The sequence below is a fragment of the Onychomys torridus genome, chromosome 8, assembly GCF_903995425.1.
Source record: "Onychomys torridus chromosome 8, mOncTor1.1, whole genome shotgun sequence".
NCBI lineage: Eukaryota > Metazoa > Chordata > Mammalia > Rodentia > Cricetidae > Onychomys > Onychomys torridus.
The window spans coordinates 107000943-107026592 of NC_050450.1; the positions used below are offsets into that span (position 1 = coordinate 107000943).

Sequence of the window (25650 nt, forward strand, 5' to 3'; positions counted from 1 at the left end):
TGGAGAGATGGGGCTGAGATGGGATTTAGGTGTGGTGAGGGGAGGTATGTAATGAACATTACTGCTCAGGGTTGTAGGAGGGGGGTGCAAGGTGCTGTGGGGATGGGCAGTTCAAGGTTTGCCTAGTTGAAGGAAGAGAGGAGTGGGTGGCCTTGTCTATTTGAGTCTTATAATGTAGGACATGTGTCCCAGGCCCTAAGGAATGCCACACAAGTTCACACTACTTCAACAGGCTGTGACTGCCCAGTCTGTAGCTCAAAATGGGAGTAATCTTGGGCCTCGGCCTCCTGTGGGACTGGCCTATGAGAGCGGATGAGGAGAAGTGACTTCTGTTCCTTGGCTCCATGCCACCCTCCACAGAGTCACAGGCCTCAGAGACGCTGAGGCTGGGAGCACCCGCCTGGCTAGTACCTTTGGCCATTGGTCACCACCAGCACCCCAGTGGCAATGCAGCTTAGCCTCCAAGGCTGGCTGGGCCAGCAGCACCCCCGCTTCCAAGTGGATGAAGGCTTCTCTACAGGGAACTAGCCTCTAGCACCCTCATAAGCTGACTCTGGGTTGAGCTGGCACCTTCTAATGCTCACCATGGCACACTGGGCATGAACATGTCTAAGCCAAGGACAGGTAGGTAAAAGGTGGGCAGACCCTTGACACAGGACTATCAGGCTACTCACCTCCTGGCCCCTCTAACATCTGCAAGGGCACACCATTATATACACAAGTCATGTGGAAGCAGCTCAAAGTTCCAACAGGTGCTTCAGGTGAAGGCCGGAGTTCCCACCCCATTTGTTCCAGAAGCATCTATAGAGCCCAGACAGACCCTGTGTGTCTTCCCATCACCCTTGGCTCCATACCCTGAGGACTGGCTCCCAGTGCTGGTAAAACATCAAGACCCTGTGACAATGCTTGAATTTCCCCTTTAACACCCAGCCTACACCCACCACGTGTCAATATACTGATTGTCTCCCAAAGGAAGCACACACAGGCTGACTTGGACTTTTCCTGAAAAAGGAACAGGGCATCTAAGGCCCTGTCAAATACTGTTAGAGTTTCCAGGCATTGGGTAGCCTGGGATCCATGTGCTCCAGGTTATTTGGTCATGAGGCCCATAAAGCACTCATGAGTTCTCCAAGTCACTTCTCTCCACTGCCAGGCCCAGCATGACCTTCTGGCCACGTCCCTGGCCTTCCCAGAGCCAGGCCTGTTCAACCTCCCTTTAGGTTCTGCATCTCGGACCTCCCCAGTGATCTCAGAGCAGTCAAGGAGCTGAGCAGGCTGGCCACATCTAAAGGCCTCATACCTCTTCTACAGGGTCTCTCTGCCCAGCCCTAGAACTAGACCTGGTCTGACCTGGCCACTTCTCTGAAGGCATCGGACCATGTGTGTGGCAATACTATTTTATTTACTTTGTGTAGAATCCATGAGAGTCATGATTCACAAGGATCATGTGACCAGACCTGACCTTGAACAGAAGGGAACTGCTAAAAAAAAAAAACAAAACACAACAGAGAAACGAATCACTTGCCGTAGACATTGGCAATGGGGATATTTCATTATTTTAAAAACAAAACAAAATACACAAAAAGGTCTCTTCCTTATCCTCAAGGTGTGGAAGAGAAACAGTCATGTGACTTGACCTCTGCAAACCTGAAATGCCAGCCTCCCACCTGGAACTGAACGGCGGTAGCGGGCATCTGCATGCAGCTGTTCAGGAAGTGCAGAGTCTCATGGAAGGGTCTTCCCCGCTGTGGGCAAGACCGGCCATGGAAGAGCACACGCTCACAGACAGGCGCAGGCCAAGACCCCTGAGGTGGCTTTGTGGCTCACTTTTCTTCAGGGTAGGCGTGGGTGGCACAGAGTGAATTTCAGAGGAGGTACAGAGGTTTGCCCTCTGCAGAGGACACACAGAAAGGTGGATGCATGGGAGAGGCATGGGTTTGCTGACTCCAAACCAGGGAGAGCACTCGATGGGAGCGGATAGCCCCTCTTGGTCACTGCTGCGGAAGGCTAAGGCCAGTGGGCTCTTCCCTGAGTGGCAGGTGAGGTCCCTGGGCACTCCTGTGGCGGCCTTTACATCAAAGTCCCCAGACAGTCTTTTGAAGGAGGCTTGCTCTCCTTTTATGGGCGAGGAAATGGCTTAGGGGAACCCTTCACTCCCTGCCAGGGAAGCTCTGGGGAAACTAGCTTCTTAGATTTGGGGTGGTTCTCTCTAGTCCAGGTTAGCCCAGGACAAAATGCAACACAACCTCTTTAGAAACACGACTAATGTCCAGAGGCTGCTTGGCTCTTCAGGGACTCAGGCTAGCCAGCTTCCTTGTGCCCTCCTTGGTGGTCCACCTCTAATCCAGGTTATACCCCTGCATAAGTTTCCAGGGGACTTGCCATCTTTCTCTCTCCTGGGAAAGGTGGCCTCCAGGGTCCTCTGCCAGCCCCCTTCCCTCTGTCTGGCCAGCCCCGGGTGTCCCTGACAACCCCAGCCTGACTACAGAGGAAGGAGCCTACATAGTGGAGGCCATAGGTGGACTCCTGCTGCTGTGGGGGCTGATCTCCATCTGAATTAATTTTATCAAACATGAAGCAGATGGGTTGTGTGTGTTGCTCAGTAGGGCAGCACACTTGCCTAGCAAGAATGTGGGCCCCACGTTCCACATACTGCCCCCTTGGCACAGCAAATCAAACCGGAATGCAAGCAAAAGGGCAGGGGAACGTTTTAGGAGCTGACCCCTGATCCAGCCTGCAATCCTCTCCCCATTGCCTATTGCCCTCTCTGGGTGCCCAGGGCCATCAAAGGCACCAGCTCCAGGAGACCCTCTTTGGGCAGCAAGGGCATCATACCACTTTTAGCACAGTCTCAGAAGCCAAGACCAAAATCTTCCCCTCCCGAATTTAACCTGGTCCCCTCCCTGACCCCAGTTGGTCAGGAACCACATAGCTCACTCCATCTACAGAGGCGGGCCAGGCCTCCTGGCTAGCACTTGAGGTGGAACTTTCTGGGGAAGCAGCGTCTTCTATGTACCCAGTGAGGACCCTGGCCCAGATGGAGGAGCACACATTCTACTCCAACCCTGACATCTCCTCTTGTTTCCACCCTCTCCCCCAACACTGTCCCCTCTACTTAGAGAGTGAGTCAGAAATGAGTAGCCCTTTACACACACACACACACACACACACACACACACACACACACACACACATCAAAGGTGTCCTTCTCTACCAGAGCCCTGATGACATTAGGCAATGTCGTCAGCACAGACATTAGTGGTGGGGCATGCGCACACAGGCGTGCTGGTCAATAGCATTAAGTGTCATTTTAAAAAATGGGTTAAATAAGCCTCGTGGCCAAGGGACGGTGTGCGGGCTGATTACCCGTGATTTGTATGTCCTGGCGGTGGGAAGGCTAGAAGTCTAATGACTGAATTATCACCCTAATGCCTTTTGCTGGCTGGGAATAATCCCGGGGTAACAGCTGCCACAGGGTATTTGGCTGGTCTCCTCTAATTGCATCCAGATTAAGGTTGCTGTACTCCGTGTGCAGGGCCTCCCCACTCCTCAGAGCAGAGCTCAGGGAGCCCACACACCTCGTCTGTCCTGCTGCAGAGGCCCCAGCTGGCCTAATGCTGCAGGTAACACCAGGATCCAGCAGTCCATGGGGGGATACCTGGCCTTGTGTTGTCGCTGACCATGCTGGGTCAGGTCTTGGGGAGCAATGGGAGCTAGGGATCCTTGCTCTCTGAGACTCTCCAGGGTGAGAGAATCCTTGGACTGCTCCCCCTGTCCCACCCCAACACAGCAGAGTGGATGTGAAGGAGATGGGGTACAGCCCAGGAGTGTGAACTTGGGAGGGGGGAAGGTAGGAGCTGGCTCCTCCTCCCTGGGAAAGGAGTGATCTGTATCCAGATTTCCTGGGGTGGTAGGCAGCCGGGCCCCCCTGAATTGCCAGGCTTCTGCCACGTGACTGCTGAGAGGAACCCAGAGACAAGAGCTCGCGTCCCCAACAGTCCCCAACATCGTGGCTTTGGCATGCAACCTGCTTTGCCCCTCAGGTGGTCAGCAAGTGCGGTATCCACCAACACAAGAAAAACACTGCACGTTCCTGCTTCTACCATCAGGGGGTGACCCAGAGGCCAGTGCTGCCACACACACCCCACTGGGACTTGAGAGGTGGTGACCCAAGAAGAGAGTGAGTGATCCTATCCAAGACCCAAACCACCCACCCTAGACTGCTGACCCAAAGCCGTGTGTGCCAGCTGGTGCACATGGATCTAGCCACTGAGGCTGTGCCCTGTATACTGTTACTGTGGTGCTGGACAGCGGATATGCCTGTTTGTGGCCCTAGCTTCCAGAAAGGGTCAGAAGCTAGAACAGAAAGCAAGTCAGATAAAAAGGCCACTCTCAGGACTTCACTGTTGCTCATAATGGACAGTAACCCCAAGATCAGGACACTCTCTACCAAAGGCTCTTCCTAGAAGGACCCACATCCTCATGAGCCTGCAGAGAAGGGGCGGGCTCATGGAGAAGGGGAGTGGCTGTCAGAGACTTCCTCTTTCTTTCTGATAAGCTCCTTTTAAATGTGGCACCGTCCGGCAGCGCCACTCTCAGTGAGAAAAGTCAATAGCAGGTCACCTCCGTCCACCCCTACCCCTGCATTCCCGCAGGATTCAGCCCTTGATGGAGGGTTCAAGGCTCCTTGTTTGCACCAGCTTTTGGGACATTGGCTAGGAATGCTCTGGAACACACCTTTATCCAACCACAATCCTCAGCTTTAGAGGGTAGAGTGTAGAGGTGACCTTTTCCTTCTTAAGAGGCAGAGCACCCCAGTACTGTTCAGCCAGCAGAGACGCCAAGGGGCAGAAGCCCCCTTGCATAACAGGGACCCAGGCCCTGCATGGAGGTGGGAGGCACCTCCACAGCTATTTCAGATGCCTCTGTCTTGGCTGGGGATTTATATACCCCCTCCCCCAGGACCAAGCATTTTTTCTTCAGAGGACCTCATGGTTGCACATACCACACCTCTCAACCCATTTAGGCCCCAGTGGGTTTCTGTTTTGGGTAGAGGGGAAAAACCTCAGATCCTAAGGGGAGGATCCCAGTGGGAGGTACATCTGACACTTGTCCACCAGCCCATGCCTCTGGTTCAGGGTGGACATGTCCTTCTCAACACTCACATAGACACTGTGGGAAGCTCAGGTCTGAACATCTGCTCTCGCTCTCTCTCTCCTCTGTTTCTTTTTGGACTAGTGTTTTTACACTGGTCTTGCAGATGTAACCAGGAAGCTTCAGAAACAAGCTTGACTCACTCAGGACAGTCCTGCTCCTCTGTGCCCCTTGGTGCTGGTGTGAGGGTGAAGCCTCTTCTAGAACCTGCTTTGCCTGCAGTTCTGTGGAGGGACTCTGGGCTCTGCTGGAATCCCCCAGCCAGCCAGCCAGCCAGCAACCTGTATTTGAGTGCGGTAGCCAGACATCCTGGGCCAGCCTTTCAGGAGCTGAATTCTCGGTACATCTGTTACCTGCTGTCACTTCTAGAGTCTGATTCTGTCATGGTGACAAGGTTCTCTTCACATTGGCCAGAGGCCTTTCCTTGTATTTTTAGATTCTGTTCCCTCCATGTCCATCCCCACCCCCTCCCACTTGCCCAGGACCTCAGGGAGTTGCTCTTGCTCCGTGTCAAGGGCAGAGGCTTTCCTATCTGCGGAAACCAAAGGCCTCCCGTGGTGCCTTTGGGCCCTTCTTGCCTTCTCTTGGGGGCTTGGGTGACGACATCTCCATTGTGCCCCCATAGGGACAGTTCTCTGAGCCCGGGTGGTGGCCGGCACACTCCACAGCTGGCATGTACCCACTGTCCCACATGCCTGTACCACACAGCTTACACAGGTCATGTAGGCTGCAGGGGATCCGTGGCAGAAGGCGGAACTGGTACAGGAGACTCCTGGCCTGCAGAGAGAATAAAGGCTAAGGGGACAGCCAGGCCATCGGGACCAAAGGGAATAGTGGGAGAGCACAGAAGCAAGGGCCACACCCATGGAGTTTCTACGTGGCCTGGGTCTTCACTGGCTGCCAAAGAGGGACCATGAGATACTTGGGCAGTTGAAGACACCAAAGTCCCAAATGGCAGTGAAGGTGATAAGAGTCAGAAAAAGGGCCCCACACAGCCCTTCCTGTCCTGTGCAGGACCCTCCAACCCAGACCCAATCCCTGCTGGATAGTAGAAGGCCCTTGTACTCTGCCTGCCCCTGCCTCACAGAGCTACCCTGCGCCCCTGCAAGGTCTGTCTGGGGAGTCCAGTGCAGTGATGGGTCTGAGGACTCCTTCTCTTCCCCATGGACCACCAGAGGACTGGAATTCAAAGCACTGGAGGCTAGACTGTGGGAAGCAGGAGGAAGGAAGAAGGTCCCTTTCTTCCAGCTAGCCATGGGTAAGAAGCTACGCCCGCCCTAGGCTCTGCCTCTCCTTCCTCACTTTCCTAGCTCTAGACTGGGAGGAGGCACTCCTGGGTGGGAACTGGCTGGGCATTTATGCTTTTTAGATGAAAGAGGCTGTGTCCAGTGATGGCCCCCTGAGGACCATGGGGACAACGTAGAGACTGGGCTGATGAGGGTGCATCAGGTGCCAATCCCCATGGACTTCGTAGAGAAAGCCCAACAGGTTAAGTGAGGGTCAGGATAGAGCTCTGCTTGTGGGGTGGTGCCCATGTGTGGGGGTGGGGCTCTGTGATGTGAGAGGAACTCTATGTACAAACTGAGCCCGTGTACTGGGTAGGGTTCTGTGGTGTGGACAGGGTTCCATGGGCAGGGATGGGGCTGTGAAATTTAGGTGGGGTTCTGTATGCAGGGCTAGGTCCTTTAGGTTTGGGCAGGCTTCCTTCACATGTAGGAGTGGATCTGTGAGATGTGGATGGGGCTCCAGGACAGGGGTGGGGCTGTACAGTATGTGACCTGCTTTGTACAGGACAGGCCTGACAGGCCAGGCCAGAGTAGCGCTCACCTTCCTGAGGACCAGTTCTCCATTCATATGCATGGCCAGGTTTCCAAAGTGAAGAAGCATCTGGTCAGTGGCCAGCTGTTGCTCGATGACATCATCTCCATAGATGGCCACGATGGCCACACAGATGAACAGGTGGAAGTAATCCGTCTGTGGGGAGACAGAGAGCTCAGAGGGGCCCTGCCAGGTCTGAACAGGAGTTTAGCCATGAGTCTGGCTGAGGCTATCTGGGACTGGGTCTGTGCTCCAAGGTCCTGTGCGCCTGGGAAACCTGCACCCCTGGTTCATCCTCCATTTCCCCACCTGAAGACTGGGCCAGCGTTGGCAGCTGCATCCTGGGCTGCTATGACATACTAATGGATGATACTGTGCCACACACCCTGGCTGTTGGTGCTCTCTTGGGAGGTGTTTGTGATGAGGGAAAAGAACACCTTCCTCCCTAGCCTGTCTGAACTCACTGCAGGGTCTCCTTCACAGTGGTCTTGAGGGTATCACATATGTGCAAAGGGCTGACCAGACTGCTTCCTGAAGGCTGTAGAATATGCCAAGTCTGGCAGCTGACTTCCTGGTGGTGTGTCTTCCTGCATCAGCCTAGCGTCCTTAGCATGTGCCCCCACTCTATGGCTGGTGGCTGAGCATGTGGAAGATCCCTCCTAGGTGACTCGAGCCCCATGGAGGGCTGCCACCGCCTCGTTGCTCCTAACCTTCCTTCCAGGCGCCCACAGTCCCTCCCTGCCCTCTAGTAGAACCACTTTGTGGTGCTCTCTTCCTGGACACCTGAAGGTGCTCGGTCCTGAAGTAGAAGGATGGGGGTTCTAGGAAGTACCTGTTGAGTATCCTGATAACACTATGTGGGCTGTCACCTCCCAACCAGCCCAGCGCACCCTCTTCTTCAAAAGGAATGGGAGGGAGGGAGGGTGAGACACGCTCCATGGAGACCAGACCAGAGGACATGGAAAGTCCCAGCTCCAGGCGCAGAGGCACAGCAGCAAGCCACAGCCCAGAGCACTGCAGGAAGCCTTGCCTTCCGAAGCTTAGGCCGCACCTGGCAGTGACCCCCCTCTAGAGCTCACTCCTGGTTCATTCCCCATCTTTCCTTCTTCCCATTCTCAGCTGATGGGGGAAGGGGGATGTTCCAGATGTGACCACTAATCCCAAAATCTGAAGACAACATGAACTTGCTTGAACAAGATGGCGGCCAACAGGGTTTGAGGAGCAGGTGCTGCCAACAGCCTCAGCGGACAGCTGAGTTATTTCCTCATGACTCAGCCTCCCTGGCCACTCAGAATATCCATCTAGAATAGTCTTTAAGTCTAGGATGCTCTGGCGAGCAGGTGGGCTGCCGTTACAGGTAGCAGAGGGAGGGTGACTTCAGTGTGTGCTTTTCACAGCTGGGGCTAAAGGTGGAGGAGGACAGAGCTGTGCCCTGGACACACAGATGGTACTGTCTTTTGTTTGTGCAAGCACATGTGTGCAAGTACATATGTGTACCTACGTGAGGCTAGAAGACAGTATCTCAGGGTCTCTGCCTGGAACCTGGAGCTCAGCAATTAGGCTAGACTGACCGCCTAGCAAGCCCTAGGGATCTGCCTCTCTGATTCCCCAGCACAGCTGTTACAGGTATGTGCCACCACAGCTGTTCTTTGTTTTGTTTGTTTGGAGACAGTTCACACTGTGTAGCCCCGACTTTCCTGGAACTCACAAAAGTCTATCTGCCTCTGCCTCTGGAATGCTGGGATTAAAGGTGTGTGCGACTGTGCCTGGCATACCTGGCTTTTTTAAAAACCCGTGTTCAGGGTCTCCAGTGTAGATCCACAAGCTTGCATGGCAAGCAGTTTACCCAGTCATTTTCCCAACCTTTGCTATTATTATTGTTGTTGTTGTTGCTATTGTTATTTTAAGGCTGATGGAATACAAATGGCCCTCCTACTTTCTTACACTGATAGCTTGGGCGTAGCTTAGGTGGTATGTAGAGTCAGCCCTATGGTCAGAGGGGAGCTGTGGGAAGGCAGGAGCTCAGGGTGGCCCAGCAGTGCCAGGGGGCAGGGCAGCATAGCACTGGCCACAGCATGTGGGCACACAGATCATGGGCTGCTGTGACTGTCTTGTGGTGCCCATATCCCTCCCACTGACCGCTGTGACAGAAGTGGGTGCAGCCCAGAACGCAGTAATGAGCATGTCAGCCAGCAATTTACATTGATTTCAATTACGTGGGAGGGGAGGTCTGAAGCCGGCTGCACAGGCCTAGAAAACAGCGGCTGTGAGAGGCTGTGGTGGTGTGGAGTGGATGGGGTGAGGAGGAGGCTTGGGGTAATCCCAGGACCCTACCTTCCCCACCCCACAGGCTAGGCACAGGATGGTCTCTGCACTCATGGGTGGCACTTTCCCGGCTCACCTGGTAGTGGGCCCAGCAGGCCTCCCAGATGCGCAGGGCCTCGGCCTCAGGAAACTCCCGTTTGAAGCAGAGTAGGAGCCAGCGGTGGCAGAAGAGCATCTGGAGTCCGTCCTCGCCCAGGGAGACCAGGTGCTGGTAGAAGCGCTGGTGCGTCAGCCTGAGAAGCTCTCGCAGGTATAGCTGGGAAGGGGGAGGGGGGAGGCGTGACCCAGGCTCTGGGAAAGCCATACTCAGAGTACCTTCAATACCAAAAGCACACTGGAAGTCTGTCTGTCTGCCAAGCACATCAGCTAGCTACTATGTCAGTTTACCACTGGAACCTTCTCTCTGTCTCACTGTGTGTGTGTGTGTGTGTGTGTGTGTGTGTGTGTGTGTGTGTGTGTGTGTGTAGGCCAGAGGTTGACATTGGGCGTCTTCTAACAGCCTACCTTATTTTATTTTTAAAAAGATTTATTATTTAAAAAATTGAACTTATCTATTTTATGTGTATGAGTGATCTGCCTGCATGTATGTCTGTGTGTCACACTGGTGCATGGAGTTCATGGAGGCCAGAAGAGGGAGTTGGATCCCCAGGAAATGGAGTTACAGATGGTTGTGAGCAATCATGGGTGCGGGGATCCAAGTCCAGGTCCTCTGCAAGAGCAGTCAGTGCCCTTACCCACTGAACCATCTATCCAGCCCTTATTTTGTTGTTTTAAATTATGCAAGTAGAGATGGGTCTTTACACATGACTTCAGGTAGCCAAGGGGGCCAGAGGAATTAGCTCTGAAACTGGAGTTATAGGCAGTTTTGAGCTGAATGATACACGTGCTGGGAATCAAACCCAGGAGCAGTACATGCTATAAACCTCTGAGCCTATCTTTTTTTTTTTTTTTTGGAAACAGTCTCCACTAAACCCAGAGCTTGCCAATTAGCTGGACTTGCCAATTAGCAGGGATCCACCTGTCTGCACTTCCCCAGTGCACACCCCGCATTTCCCTGGGTGCTGGGGATCTGGAGTTGGGTCCTCATGCTTGTACAAGGAAGGTTGCTGACTGAGTCACCTCCCAGCCTCCACCACTGGAATCTTGCTCACACCTGTCTACCAGTTCATCTTAGATTTAAAGATATTCTAGGAGACCATGGTATAGCCCTAGGCATAGAATGATCTCCTGGGTGGTCAAGGAGGCTGAGTCAGTGTGAAGTCATTCCCCAGCCTCAGCCGACCCCCAGGGGCTGTTTCTAAGGTATGCCTGACCAAGCAGGACAAGTGGGGTTGTTCATGAAACCCCAGCTAATGTCCTTTCCAGCCCACCACGATCCAGCAATTCCCAGGGCTGACTGAGGGAGGGTATGTGTCTGAGTTTCAAGACCCTGGATTCCCATGTGTCAGGTCGCCAGGTTGCATGAGACTTGACAGAGACTATTTCTGGCAGCACCAGGTGGGGGCTGCTGACTTCACTGACGCCACCAGAAAACCAATCTCCAGCAGCTAATGAGTCACCGGCCATGTGCCGCCAGGCTGCCAGGGTGATGGCGTCAGACCCTGTAATTGCCTCCCTGGGTACCGTGGAAACCTGACATCACAGGGATGCATGATGAGGCAGGGGCCCGAGTGTCTGGTTGGGGTCAGTCTGCTGCGGAGCAGGGTCAGAGGCTCGGCAGTGGGGCCTTGGGACTGTGCACCACTCCGAAGCAAGCACACTGCTGTCCCCAGCGCCTGGAGTTGTGTGGCTCTGGAGTCCAGGAGTCCTTCCTGACTGGCCAGGGTCTCCACTCTGTGGCTCATGGAAGGTCAAGGCCGCCGTGGAGCTGACAGCTCTCTAATGGATGTCCAATCTGCACAACTGCCAGGGTGCCCTGTTCCTCCTGCTGCTGGCTGCTTTTTACTCGGGCCTTTTAGCTCCCAGTGGTTGATCTATGGGCATGCCTCTTGCCCTCCATCAGCTTTGCCATCACTCACTGCATGAGGCACACACACCATCCAGCAAGAGGTCACTGAGCATGATGACCCCAAACCCTCTGTTCAGCCGAGTCTCCAATGCTTGGGACCCATATGGAATAGAGACAGACATCGGAGGGGGCACCTGGGACTCCTGTCCCCAGAGTCCAGTGCCCTCTGCTCATATGTTCACTCTGTCAGCTTGCCTACTTCCAGACCAGGTCATTCACAGGACAGAGAGCAGGCCACCCACATCCAGGGCCTGGAACCAAGCAGGAGCTGGACACAATCACAGGTGCCTTTCAGTGACAAGATCCAGTCCCCAGCCACTCGGTGCTTCCTGGTTTATGTACAGTTGATCTCTGTGGGGGAGGATTTGTGGCCAGTGTTAGCTGAGCCTCACAAAAAGGTCAGCTTTTGGGGCATGGAAATGTGAGATTTGCCTGTTGGACATCTGGGTAATATTGGAGACCTTATGTCCCCACTGCATACAGCTGGCCTGGCTGTCTGTAGTGGGCTCTGCTGGTCACACACCTGAACCAGGTAGCATGGACCTCCTTTTCCTTTCCCCATCCAGGAGGCTGGATTGTGATGGCCCTGCAGGGTGAGGCCTTAAATAGTTAGTCTGTAGAGTTTCTGGAGGAATGGGTTAGAGGTTGGCTCAGACCCAAACACACATCTCCTGTAAGTGGCTACCTGGCCCTTCCCAGAAGACCCATGTCCTGTCAGTAGAGACCCTGGTTTTCTGCCTTACTGACCCTTGATGTCATGACTGCATTTCACCATCAAGACCCCTGGCAACAGCTGGGTGGGTGATGGTGTCCCATGCCTGTAATCCCAGTACTTGAGAGGTAGAGACAGGCGGGTCTCTGAGTTCCAGGTCAGCCTGGTCTACAGAGTGAGTTCCAGAACAGCCAGGGCTGCACAGAGAAACCCTGTCTCAAAAAACAAAAACAAGCAAAAAACCCAAAAACAAAACCAAAAAACAAAACCAAAAAATCCCTTGGTACCAATAGGAGGCAGTGTGCTGTCTCTCTGAACCCTTTAGTACACAGACAGACAGACAAGCACACACACATCCACATATGCACACAGATGTAAACATACACATCCACATATACAAGGCATCAATATATACACAATACACAGTACACAGTGATATACACACACAAAAACTTGTGTGTGAGCTTGGTTCCATGCCTCCTCACCACAGTACACATACTAAGTATACACACACACACACACACACACACACACACACACACACACACACACACGCCTCACCAGCTGTCTCTCCATGTCCTCGTCCCGGGGAGAGCTAACAAAGATGGTGTTCTGCATCAAACCCACGAAGCACCAGAAAGTGTCTGATTCATCCAAGACCTCAGCCAGGATGGGTGCCACCAGGTCTGACATGCCCTGTGAGTAGCCGATGGCTGGGTTGTACACAGCATAATTCAGCAGGATCCTCCTGGGGAGCAGTGGGGAGCAGAGGTGGCTTGACCCATCCCACCCTTGCAGCCCCCATCAGGGCCTGTTGTGCAGGTGCTGGGCCCCTCCTTCATCTTGGTCTCAGGGGAGGCAGCACTCAGTGGCGGGTGTCACACATGGCCCTGACTATCTCAAGGGTGTGGGTTACTGACTGGATATAGTATGCACGTTTTTAATCCCAGCACTCAGTAGGCAGGCAGATCTCTAGGATTTTGAGGCCAGCTTGGTCTATATAGAGAGTTCCAGGGCAGCCAGGGCAGCATAGAGAAACCCCTGCCTCAAAAAATAAATAAATAAATAAATAAATGAATGAATGAATGAATGAATAAATAAATAAATTTAAAAAAAGGTCTGGGCTCTGATTGAAGTCAGTGGGATTCACTTTGCAAGGGGTAACACATTTGCCAGAGCCCAGAGCAGGGGCTGGGCAGGAATGTGAGTCCAACTTTCTTAATGGTTCACTGTCTGTGACAAAGGGTGGGCTGGCTGGGCTGTGTTTTAGGGACTATTTAATTTTGTGCTGCGGCAGAATGTCAAAGACGGCAGCATCTGGCTCAGTGTGGCATTATCAGAGGTGGACCATCATCAGGAGATAAGAGCACACACAGCAGCATGGGGAAATGTTGTCCTTAGTGAGCAGGGAGGGGCCAAGCAAGGAGATCGATGGGGAAGCTTTGCTGGTACCCTCAGCTGGGACTGAGGGGCTGCTGAGGGCCAGGAGTAAAGTAGCTGATGGGTCCCTTGTTCTGGTGGAGTGCTGCATTAGCAGCCAGGGAGTCAAAGAGGGCCACAGACCTTCACACTGGGAGGCCAGAGTCACCAGGTACCTCATGCTCTCCACGTTTGGGTTGTCCTCCCCTCGGAAGAACTGGTTGTTCCTGTCTGTGCGAACCACATCTTTGTCCACAGTGAACTGCACATTGCGCCAAAAGGCTCTCTGCTCCTCGGGAGTCATGGAGAGCCTGTGGGGCAGACAGCACTGTCCTGAGGTCAGCTGTGGAAGGGGGGTGTCCTGCAGTACCCAGGGAGGGGATAGTACAGCAGACCACGAGAACCTTGAGTAGACGCACACCCCAGGAAACAGAAGCCTGTGCTCTGCTGAGCTCCAACCTCTGCTGCTAGGGCTGTCAGCACCAACAGGGTGTGTGTTTGTGTGTGTGTGTGTGTGTGTGTGTGTGTGTGTGTGTGTGTGTGTGTGGTGTATTCAAGGCTCTCCTCTTGTTAACTCAAGTCCAGCCCCACAAAGGAGAGCTGACTGCAGCCTGTATGTGGAAGGCAGCCTTCAGCCCTGAAGTCAGGTCCCCAGAGCCCAGCCTGCAGTTGGTGAACACGGCCCCTAGTTAAGTCTGTTGAACACATATTCTAAAATCCTTGGCATGTGAACTGAGGAGCCTGGACCAAGACGCTGGGGGCGTGGTGTAGCGACCGCCTTTATCCTGCCAATGGTGCTGGCTCTTGGGAGACTCACGCTCCAAAGAAACCATGGTTCATGGAATGCAGAGTCAGTGATGAATTGCACCTCTGACTTTCCTGCCGTGGTTTGATGGGACTCCTGGGGCGCAGCGCACCTTTTTTGCTGGATCGCTGCATATTCCTTTCGCTTCTGCTCCCGAAGCGCCTCACGCTCCTCCGACGTGGACTCGTGGTTGTAATAGTGCAGCAGGAAAGGCCAGACCTCCCCCCGGATCGACACATCAATGCCACCAAAGAAAATGGCCTGGAGGAAGCAGCACAAGTTGAGGGGGTGGGGGGGGGACAGAGTATAAAACAGGGCAGCTCAAAGAACCCCAAATCCCCAGAGAAGGGTGTTGTGGGGCCTTTGGCGCGCCTCGATTCAGACCCCGGCAATTTGCACATGTTTACAAGGGGAAAGTGCTGGAGAGGCATTCCCATACAGGATACAAACTGGCTCATTTCAATGTCAAAGCCCCCCCGGAGTGGCACTCTGAGATCAACGCGTCATTCTCCTGTCACGGACTAATCCTGGGGGTTTCAATACTTCAGAGTCTGCAGGGCTCACATGGGATCCCCAAACTTGTGGAATTGTCCGCTTGACTGCTTCATCAATGCAGTGAACAGAACCCAACACTGGGGCTGGCCCTCCGGAGGCGGTGGCCCGCCACCCACCCACCCACCCACCATCCCCGGCTGGACTACAAGAGCTCCCTGGAGGCGGGCCAGGTGGCCGCGCCATACCTGGCGAAGCTTGTACCCCTCCTCCACCTGGCCCAGATCATTCAGGTGGTTGAGCCAGGCAGACACGTCCAGCCTCCGGTACAGGCTCTCTTCCGGGTGGGTCTCAGAGGATGGCAGCTTGGGCCGTCGGATGGAGAACTGCATGCATGTCCTCTCATCCGTGACCTGCTGGGTGGGTGGGAGGAGCCCGGGTGGAGAGCAGGACCTCAGATCTTGGGCTTTTGAAGCCTGAGATGCTGCTCCCAGGATGCCAAAGCCACTCTCTCCTCTGGGAGGAGGGGAGGCTCTGTCCCTGCACACAAACTCCTAAATGGCAAGTGTAATTAGACAAAATTAAAATGAAAAAAAACCTTCATCCTCAAATCGCTCTCCCTTTGCAGCTCACAGCCTCCACCGCCCCCACTCCCTTTCCTGCCCCAGCCGCAAAGAAAACCAGAATTAATACCCCTTACGGCCCAACTTCCCTCCGCCAGGGAGAGCCTGCAATAGATTCCATTCGATCGGCCACATACAAAGGCCCGCTGTTCGCTGAGCGGGGAGCCAGCCTGTCAGATTGTCTCCATGCGCAGTCACGAGTCCAAGGCGAAACCGCAGCTGACATTTAATTCAGAAATCAAAGGTTGCTCGATGCAGGGGGGCACAGGCCTCTATCGTAATAAGGGGAGCCGGCAGGAGGCTCTGCGGAGAGGGCTGTAAAGTCAGCCCCCGGTTCTAATAAGCACACACAGTACCTTAAACAGGTGATTAAAGGGCTCTTATTGCCTCTGTATGCAGAATGAGCAAAATATGGCAGGAAGCCTTGTCAAAACATGAGTGTTCAAGTGTCAGAGTGATTTCAGAAAGGCCTGGGTACACATTCGACCTCCGATCACATTGCTGTCAGCCACTGCAAACCGCCAAATGCCATAGTCCTCAGAGGGGAGTCCCTGGAGCCAGGCCCGTGAGGAAGGTGTCCCCAGACAGGCCCAGACCCACTGGGTTGGCAGCTGGTATCCTGAGAGAGGTGTTTCCACCCCTCACCCTAACCAACCATGTCCGCCCCACTCTCTGCTGGGCTACCTGATCCCTGAGGTGTGTCTCCGTGCAGAATTTCCATCGCTGGAACACCTCGGAGAGCTTGTCCAGGCCACCGTGGTGGAAGTGAAAAATCTTGTACTGGCTTTCTCGGCTGGCCACCACCAGCTGGCCACTCGTGCAAGCCTCGTCACTACAGGGCCACAGGGTGGGGGGAGGGATGAATGGGTTAATGCAGGTTTTGATTTCTGAGTTTAATCAGAGCACGCTGTCAGCCACCTCAGGCAGGAAACAGTGCGTCCCAAGGGAGTCTGGCAGCTTGTGTGAGGAGCACAGTCAACCAGACTCAGCATTCCCTCTACCTAGGAAGCAAAGGCAGCTGGATCCAGGGGTCTCCTGGCAGGCCACTCCTGAGCTGCCCAGGAGACCTGGAGGAGGATGCCAGGGCTGGCTGGATGCAGATCTGGACCCTGCAGGGGGTTACTCAACCTCCTCTACCCTCATGGCTGGATCATACGGAGCCACAGGACAGGGTTTCCCAAAATCTCCTTCAAGGCTGTCAGCCGACTACCTCAGCACCCTCAGGGATTCCTACAGGGATTTTTGGTGGGTGCTGACTTGGACTGATGTGGGAAATCATAGTTAGGAGGCAGCAACTGGGGTCTGTGAAGCAAAGGCCACCTCCATCTAGAGGCCAGTACAGTGCCAACCATGCAAAAGTCCTGTGGGAGTCCTGAAGCCCGGTAGCCTGCAGTACCTATCAGCAGCTCTCTCCTGGTGTGGGCCTTCTTTCCTGAAGGTTAAGCAGGGTATTGGGGGGACAGACTGGGGCAGCCTCAAGTGAGGTACCGCTGACGACAGTGGATCAGGAGTGCAAGCCAGCATCGACTAGACCAGTTGTAACTCTTTGCTGCCTGACAGACTGGAAATGCACATGGCTACATATGCCCCCCACGTGTGCATATGCATACACACACACATACATACATGTAGGCACACATACTCGCATACATGCTTCCAGGAAGCAGAGGATAGGTTCTAACCTGAAGAAGAGTCGCAGTGAGCGCATGTGGCCCAGGTCCACACGGAACACACCACAGATCTGCTCCAGGGCACATCCCCGCTGTGGCTCATCCCAGCGAGATGTCTGCAGGAGGCCATTGCTGTCGGGGAACCGCAGGTTGGCATCCGAGCTAGAGGGGGAGCTGGCAGAGCAGGTGGTGTGAGGGCCTCATCTCTCCGCTACGCCAACCCAGGGGAAGGATGGGGAGGGGGCATGTAACCTACACCCCAGGCTTAAACACACAGGATAAGACGGAACACGCTTGGCCAGACGCTGCACCCCGGATGCAGGTGGTTGAACAAATGAGCAGGTTGATCCCATGACTCTCTGTGCATGGTGATACTTTGGTTTGAACAGAAAAGCATTATTTTCACGAGGAGACTCCAAGGTACCTTGATATGGGTAGGAAATTGTCAGGATGGCAGGGGTGCTCCCACCTCCTGAGTGAACAGAGGTGAGTGACCAAGCCTCTCTGAGCCTCTACATTTTATTTGTGAAATGAAGACAACAGGGAGATGTGTGGAAGTGTCAAGTGCTTGGTCTCCAGGGGCCGTGAAGGGCAGCTGCCCTGTCACAGTCTTAAGCAGTAAGGTTTCTACATAGGGTTGGATTTCTTCTTTGTTTCTGAAAAACAATGTTTATGTGAGGAAACACATGGGCTACTAACATTAACTATATGGCTCGCATAATGACATAATGACATGAGGACATGGGCTTGGCCACTTCCCATGTGCTGGGGTGGAAGAGTGTGCATGCATATGTGCTGGGGGTATGTGCATGCACATGTGCTGGGGTGTGTGTGTATGCACATGTGCTGAGTGTGTGTGCATGCACATGTGCTGGGGGTGTACATGCATATGTGCTGTGGTGTGTGTGTATGCATATGTGCTGGGGTGTGTGTATGCATATGTGCTGGGGGTGTATGGATGTACATGTGCTGTAGTGTGTGTGCATGCATATGTGCTGTGGTGTATGTGTATGCATATGTGCTGGGATGTGTGCATGCATATGTACTGGGTGTGTGTGCATGCACATGTGCTGGGATGTGTGCATGCATATGTGCTGGGTGTGTGTGCATGCACATGTGCTGGGTGTGTATGCATATGTGCTGGGGGTGTACATGCATATGTGCTGGGGTGTGTGCACACATATGCACTGGGGGTGTGTGCATGTACATGTGCTGTGGTGTGTGTGTATGCATATGTGCTGGGGGGTGTGCATGCATATGTGTGAGAGCGTGTGTCAAGGCCAGAGTCAATATCAGGAATCTTCCTCCATCTCTCAGGGACCCTGGAGCTCACTGATTGGCCAGACAGGCTGCCCAGCACAGGTCCAGGGCTCCTCTTCTCTTTGCTTTCCACAATGCTGAGGTTACAAGTGCATGTCACCAGGCCCGACTTTTTTATGTAAGTGTGAGGGATCAAACTCAGGTCCTTAAGCACTTGACCCACTGGGCCCTCTCCCCAGCCCTCATGTTTATGTTTTTGTTTTGTTTTTCAAGACAAGGTTTCTCTGTGTAGCAGTCCTGGCTGTCCTGGAACTTGCTCTGTAGACCAGGTTGGCCTCGAACTCACAGAGATCTTCTTGCCTCTTGAGTGCTGGGCTTAAAGGCATGCGCCATCACTGCCTGGCCCTCATGTATTTTTATGCCACATGATTTATTACAGGAGTAGTGGGATTACCCACTGTTCAGAAAATGAAACTGGGTTGGGGATTTAGCTCAGTGGTAGAGCGCTTGCCTAGCAAGTGCAAGGCCCTGGGTTCGATCCTTAGCTCCAAAAAAACCACAAACAAACAAACAAACAAAAAACAGAAAATGAAACTGAGGCCCAGAAGGGCTATGTAATTTGCCCAAGGTCACACAGCCAGCAGTAGTAGAGCCAAGACTGGAACCTGAGCTCTGTCCTCTGAGTGTGCAGTATGGCTATGCCATCCCATCATTCTACGGTTTTTGCTGTTCTTCTAATCTGTGAATTAGCTGCTCTCTGATAGAGCAGAAGATCCAGTGTAAACTGCCCAGTGAACAGGTCCCTGGGAAGCTGGGTCCATCCCCTCCTCTGTCAGCCATCAAGGAGAAAGCAGGGCCATTCAAACCCTTCACACCAGGCCAGTTATGATACGGCTCTCCTTCCCAACCTGTGTCAGGAAGTCAGGCCAGCAGGGTCCCCTCACAGGTCCAGGATGCGCCCCAGTCTTCCTCAGTGGACCCTGCTGCTGAACACTGTAAAGTCCTCGTCCACAGCCTAGGGGAGAGTCTGCCAAAAGCTGTTTCCTGTCCCACCCTGCATGTATGGATAAGCTGTGTGCAAAGTGGCTGGGGTCACTATAACATCAGGCTGCAGCACCATCCTCCAACACTTCTACAACCTCCCAGAAACCCACAGAGCAGGGAGCAAGATACTGAGCCAGGGTACAGGCAGCAGGCCCCTGCAGGTTCCTGGGAGTTGGGAATGAAGCAGGAGGTAAGATGTTTCTGAAAAACAATGGTTATATGAGCAGGCTTCCTGTTGTAATGTCAACATGGTGACATTCAGGAAAAGGAGAGCTAGGCAGACAGTTAGAATACCAGTAGTTACCCGGGGCTGGAGGACAGGAGACACAGACTCTGGAGAACAAAACAATACAACCCTCTGTACGACACCACAAGGTTATCACACACTTCTCAAACCCAGCGAAGACATTACAGCAAGACAACAATGCCTTGTGCAAACTGTGGACTTCTGGATGGTAATGGTCCATTAGTGTAGGTGCCTCCACTGTCTCATGGCTGATGCTGTTGCTGGGGTGGCTGGGTCCCCACGGGACCAAGGACACATGGGAAATTTTTGCCGTGAACCTAAAACTATCAAGCTAGAAGTCTATAAGCCAGGTGTGATGTGTGCAAGCTCATAATCCTCACACTCCAGAAATGGAGGTAGGAGGATCAGGAGTCCAAGGCCAGCACAAGTGAACTACACAGTGAGTCTGAGGCTATCTCAAAAAACAAATGAACAAACAGATGTGTATTAAACAATAATGATGATAATAACGAAAATGAACCGCCCACATACTGCAGATGATAAAGATTAATACTGTTAATATATTAAAATGCACATGCATTATAGCAATGAATTACACAGGAAAGTCTCAAAGGGAAAGGACAATTTACTGGAGAATATACAAAAACAGTATGTTCCTGTCTAGGGTAATAAAAAGAATTTAAGTGCAAAAGAGACCATTCTGGGATGAGTATTAAATGGGTAATAATTCAAAGATTATTAGCTAGGGGCAGAGAGATGGCTCAGCAGTTAAGGGTGAATGACATTTTTGCACCAGACAGACCCAGGTTCAGTTCCCAGCACTCACATCTGGCACCTCACAACACTCTGTAACTCCAGCTCCAAGGGATCATCCAGCATCCTCTGGACCCTGTGGATACCTGTTCTCTCTCTCTCTCTCTCTCTCTCTCTCTCTCTCTCCCCCTATGTATAGATAGATAGATAGATATAGATATAAATTTTATACACACACACACACACACACACACACACACATATATATATATATATACAGCTAAGAACAAAAAGCCAGTATTTGAAATCTAAGCCAGGAGGCGTGATGTATGCCTGTACTTCTAGAACTTGAGAGGCAAAGGCAAGAGGATCAGGAGTTCAAGTCATCCTTGGCTACATAGTAAGCTGAAGCCAGGGTGGGCTACCTGAGATCCTGTCTCAAAAACAAAAATCATACAGGCAAACAAATGTGTGTGTGTGTGTGTGTGTGTGTGTGTGTGTGTGTGTGTGTGCACCAAAAGCCCAGGGTTCGCAGGAACACTTTGGCATGGCTTAGAGGAATGTAAGAGACTGGCCTAATTTTTCTGAATGGCTTAACATATCGGTGTGTTCCAACCTTTTTATTTCCTTTCCAGAATTAATTCAAGGAGAACAGTCATAAAATCACACGCACGAATAGATACAGAACATCCTACTGGAAAAATTGACAAACCCCCACAACTAGGAAGGGAAGGGAAGTTCCTCAGAAGAGGACAACACTGTGTAGTCAATCTACAGTTAACATCAGACTTTGCGGGGAAGGACAGAATTGCTCCCCTCAAAAACAGGAGCTTGGGGCTGGAGAGATGGCTCAATGGTTAAGAACACTTGTTGCTCTTGCAGAGGACTGGAGTTTGGGTCCCAGCACCTACATGATGGCTCACAATCATCTGCAACTCCAGTTCTGGGGGATCCAACATCTTCTTCTGACCTCCTAGGGTGCCAGACATGCACATGATACACAGACATACATGTTGGCAAAACACTCATATACATAAAATAAATAAATATAAAAGTAAAAAAAAAATTTAAGCAAGCCAGGAACTAGGTACTGGCTTCTACTGGTATCCTGTATCCTCCAGTGTCCACTTCACTTCCACATAAGACAGGAGGAGGGAGGGGAGCCACATAGAATGGTGGGGAGAGTGCAATGGTCTGAGCTGGTAGAGGATGTGACTGTTTATATGGAGCATCTCTGGGGACTGTAAAACAACTCTCAGAACCCTGAGTGCACTGAGCGAGTTTATAGGCTAGATGGTTAATAGAGAAAAACGGACTGCGTCCTTCAACCATCAAGGCATTCAACTTACACCAGGGGAGATGGTCCGTGGATAAAGCCTTGCCATGGGAGCTTAGGAACCAGACTCTGGGCCCCCAGTACCCACATAAAACCTCATATCAACTCAGTGCTTAGCAAGTGGAGAAGGGATTCCCAAAGCAAGCTGGCTAGCTAGCCAAGCAGAATGAGGGAGTGCTGAGTTCCATGAGGGAACTTGCCTCAGTAAATAAAGAGGATAGCGATCAAGGAAGACACCAGATGTTAACCTCTGCATGCACTCACAAGCACGTGTGCCCACATGCACAGCGAACACATATATGTACATCCACAAAAAGGTCCAGAGACTATTTGGGGGTCTGCTCTAAGAGATCACAGTCAAGACCCCCACACTGAAAACCATATGGTAGAATCAAAGAAGTCAGTGAGTGCAGACACACCATGCCCACACTCTCACCAAAGGCGTGTGTCCGCAAGACGTCTCCATGAGAGAAATGAAAGTCAACTTCTTCATGTCATACCTAAAAATTAACTCAAAGTGGATTAAAGGCCATAACCTCAAAACTATAACCCTAGAAAATTCCCTGACCAAATGAGTCCATGAGAGGGCCCAGCAGGTAGTTTCTTGTCTCTAGGACCACGTGACTCCTGAAGGCTGTCCTCTGACCGCCACAAATGCACTGTGGTTTCTGTGTACAGTCCCAAACAAACACACAAACATACAAACTAATAAATGTAATTTTAAAATGTAATCATAATTAAAAAAAAAAAAAAACCATGAGGCCTTGTATCAGACATCTCAAAGATTTTTCTGTTAGCTGAGACCTTGGCTTCTTGGGTAGAACCCATACCCCACAAAGGTAACAAGGCAGAAAACTCCTCATCAAAAGGAAAAGAAAGAAAAAGTCACAGCCTGAAAGCAAATGCCCACAAAACATACATCCAACCGAACTCATGTCCTGAATATTTATAAGGAACTCCAGAAAACATAGCATCAGCCAGGCGTGGCAGCACGTGTCTGTTATCCCGATTGTAGGGAGGCTGAGGCAATAGGATTGCAGGTGCTGACTAGAAACACAGAAGTCACATCCACACGGAGGGGCTGTATTGCTCGACTATGGGAAGCAAGACCTAGAAGGCACAAAGGAAAGGATTAACAGTGTGGTACATACACCACAGAAGGGATTCAGTGGCAAGGTTGGGCACTGCTACCTGGCCAACACAGCACACTGCAAAATCATTATGCTGAGAAAAGCAGCCAAACCCAAACAGAGTGCACACACTGTGTAAATGCCATCCGCACACAAACGTACCCAAATAACTAACCCCAAAGTGACAGAAACGACTGTGAGACTGTGTGTGTGTGTGTGTGTGTGTGTGTGTGTGTGTGTGTGTGTGTGTGTGTGTGTGTGTTTTACTGGGGATTGGACCCACATCCTTAGGCAAGCACTCTCCCCACAGAGCTATACCCCAGCCCTCTTTTTACTTTGTTGTGGTGGTATCGTGTTCCCCGAAATATTGTGCACGCTAATAAACTTATCTGGGGTCAGAGAACAGGACGGCCACAATATTAAACATAGAGGTTAGGCAGTGGTAGCACATGCCTTTAATCCCAGCACTGGGGAGGCAGAGCCAGGCGGATCTCTGTGAGTTCAAAGTCACATTGGAAACAGCCAGGCATGGTGACTCACGCCTTTAATCCCAGGGAGTGATGGCAAAAACAGAAAGACATATAAGGCGTGAAGACCAGAAACTAGAAGCATTTTGGCTGGTTAAGCTTTTAGGTTTTGAATAGCACAATTCAGCTGAGAGCAATTGGGATGAGGACTCAGAAGGTTTCAGTCCGAGGAAACAAGATCAGCTGAGGAACTGTCGAGTTGAGGAAGCTGTGGCTTGTTCTATCTCTCTGATCTTTCAGCATTCACCCCAATACCTGGCTCCAGGTTTGATTTTATTAATAAGACCCTCTAAAATTCCTGCTACACTTTGTACTTTGAGACGGGGCTTCCTGACTTTCCCAGGCTGTTTTCCAGTTTCAGTCTTCCCGTGTCAGCCTCCTGAGCAGCTGGGACCACAGGTCTGTTAGTACAATTTTGTTGTTGTTGTGTCAAAATATCAGTTTCCTACTGTAAGCATTATTTAGATTTGTTTATTTTACTTTGTGTGTTTTGCCTGTATGTATATCTGCATACTACATGCATGCCTGGTACCTGAAGAGGTCAAAAGAGGGCACTAGATCTCCAAGAACTGGAGTTACAGACAGTTGTGAACTGCTATGTGGGTGCTGGGAATTGAACCCAGGCCCTCTGCAACAACATCCAGTACTCTTAACCACCAAACCATCTCTCGAGCCAGCTTCCTTACGCATTTTTAGAGTAGTGCTCAGTGGTACTAAGCCAATCACAGCACTATACAGTCGCTACCTGCTTCCTTCAGAAGACCTGGGTGTATAAACAGAGGCGCTATGAGAGCTGTGAAGTTATTTGCCATCTCCTTGCTTTCTGGGTCTCCTGCAACATCGTCCTACTGTGTACGTGAACCTGGCTGCCCCAAGAGCCCCATCTGGGGGCTGACGCAGCTCTCATCCTTCTGCCTCAAGAGTGTTTCATTGAACACACGGCTGGTCCACTAGGCACCATGAGCCTGACCCCACTCCCCTCAAGTCTGAGCGACATTCCATGGTGTGGACAGACCACATCTGTCTGTCTGTTTGCTCTGTCCTCAATGATTCCTTTCATACAAGCACCCCCTCAAATCCCTGCCATCCAGCCTCTTAGGTGCATGTCCTGAAGAGGGGTTGCTGCATCATTCTATTTTTCAGACTTTCTGAGGAAGTGCCAGCCCCCCCCACAAACCCCACCCCATCCTACCCCACCTGCCTCCCCACCCTCACCCCCATTTCCCACAGCAGAGGGTCCACTCTGCACCACGCCCACAGCATATAAAGGTTCTACTTCCCCTGCACTCACCAACACTCATGATCGTCTACACTGCTTTTACACTTAGAGCAGCCTCACAGAGTGGGGTGCTCTCCCTGCAGCCTTGGCTTGCTCTCCAAGGTGACTCCTGCACCCCTGCTCGGTGGCTGTTTGAGTATCTTTAGGATATAGTCTCTTATTGGATGTGTGATTTCTAAGGGGTTTTGTTTTGTTCTTCTGGTTTTGTTTTTGTCTTACACTCTCTGAGTGTCATTTTTGCTTTGTGTTTGACGTACAAACTTTAAAAAAAAAACAGACTTCCAATTCTGGTTTGCCTATTTTCTCTTCTGTTGCCTGAGCCTCTGGGCCCTCTGCATCATTGTTACCAGGTTGTAATTGAGTCACTCAGTGCAGGGACAGGGAGGGGATCAGGAAACCAAGAAGGATGTGCATCTGGGATGCGGTCAGGCAGTAGAGTCATGTACCATAGATGCCAAACTGACAAATAGCACACTTAAAATGCAAAGGTTACTGAACGGCAATTACAGTCCAGTGGAGCTTTTTGGAGAGATTTATTTTATTTTTTTTATAATTTTATTTCTTTTTTAATTTTTATTTTATAAATAGGAGTGTTTTGCCTGTAAGTATTTCTGTGCACCATGTGCATGTATGGTGCCCTCAGAAGCCAGAAGGTACTGCCCCTGGAACTGGAGTCACAGATGGTTGTGAGGTGCCATGTCGGTGCTGGGAAACAAACTTGGATCCTCTGTAAGAGCAGCAAGTGCTCTTAACCCTCTGAGCCATTTCTCCAGCCCCCAATAGAAGTTTTCAAAATCCACCAATATCAACCTAGGGTCACGACCAAATTTCCAAGCATGAGGAGTTATTTCCATATATCATGGCAAGGTCATATGGCACCACATCATTAAGCTGTTATAAAAAGTTTCACAAAAGTATTTAATAACCAGAGAAAATGTCATGGTAAACATCAAACGAGGAACATGAGATTCAGTGCTGTCAACATGGCTTCATATATAATACAACCTTACAGATTTATCTGCATACATATGCCATGAATGTTACAATA

At 51.6% G+C, this 25650-nt stretch overlaps 1 protein-coding gene across 2 annotated transcripts in view; it reads right to left on the bottom strand.

Annotated features, from left to right (window-relative positions):
* Positions 1–1381: 1381 nt before the first annotated feature.
* The window catches only part of Tbc1d16 (TBC1 domain family member 16), an 82453-nt gene continuing 58184 nt past the window's right edge, over positions 1382–25650 (bottom strand). Inside the window, exons 4-12 of one of the 2 annotated variants that reach the window (XM_036198047.1) lie at positions 17039–17200; positions 16041–16188; positions 14982–15146; positions 14354–14502; positions 13613–13747; positions 12579–12765; positions 9374–9553; positions 6982–7128; positions 1382–5931 (exon numbers count right to left, since the gene is read on the bottom strand). In XM_036198047.1, the coding sequence (XP_036053940.1) occupies positions 5683–5931; positions 6982–7128; positions 9374–9553; positions 12579–12765; positions 13613–13747; positions 14354–14502; positions 14982–15146; positions 16041–16188; positions 17039–17200 (1522 nt within the window). In that variant the 3' untranslated portion in view covers positions 1382–5682. Of the gene's footprint in view, positions 5932–6981; positions 7129–9373; positions 9554–12578; positions 12766–13612; positions 13748–14353; positions 14503–14981; positions 15150–16040; positions 16189–17038; positions 17201–25650 lie in introns of both variants that reach the window. The other variant, XM_036198046.1, reaches the window with a different exon arrangement.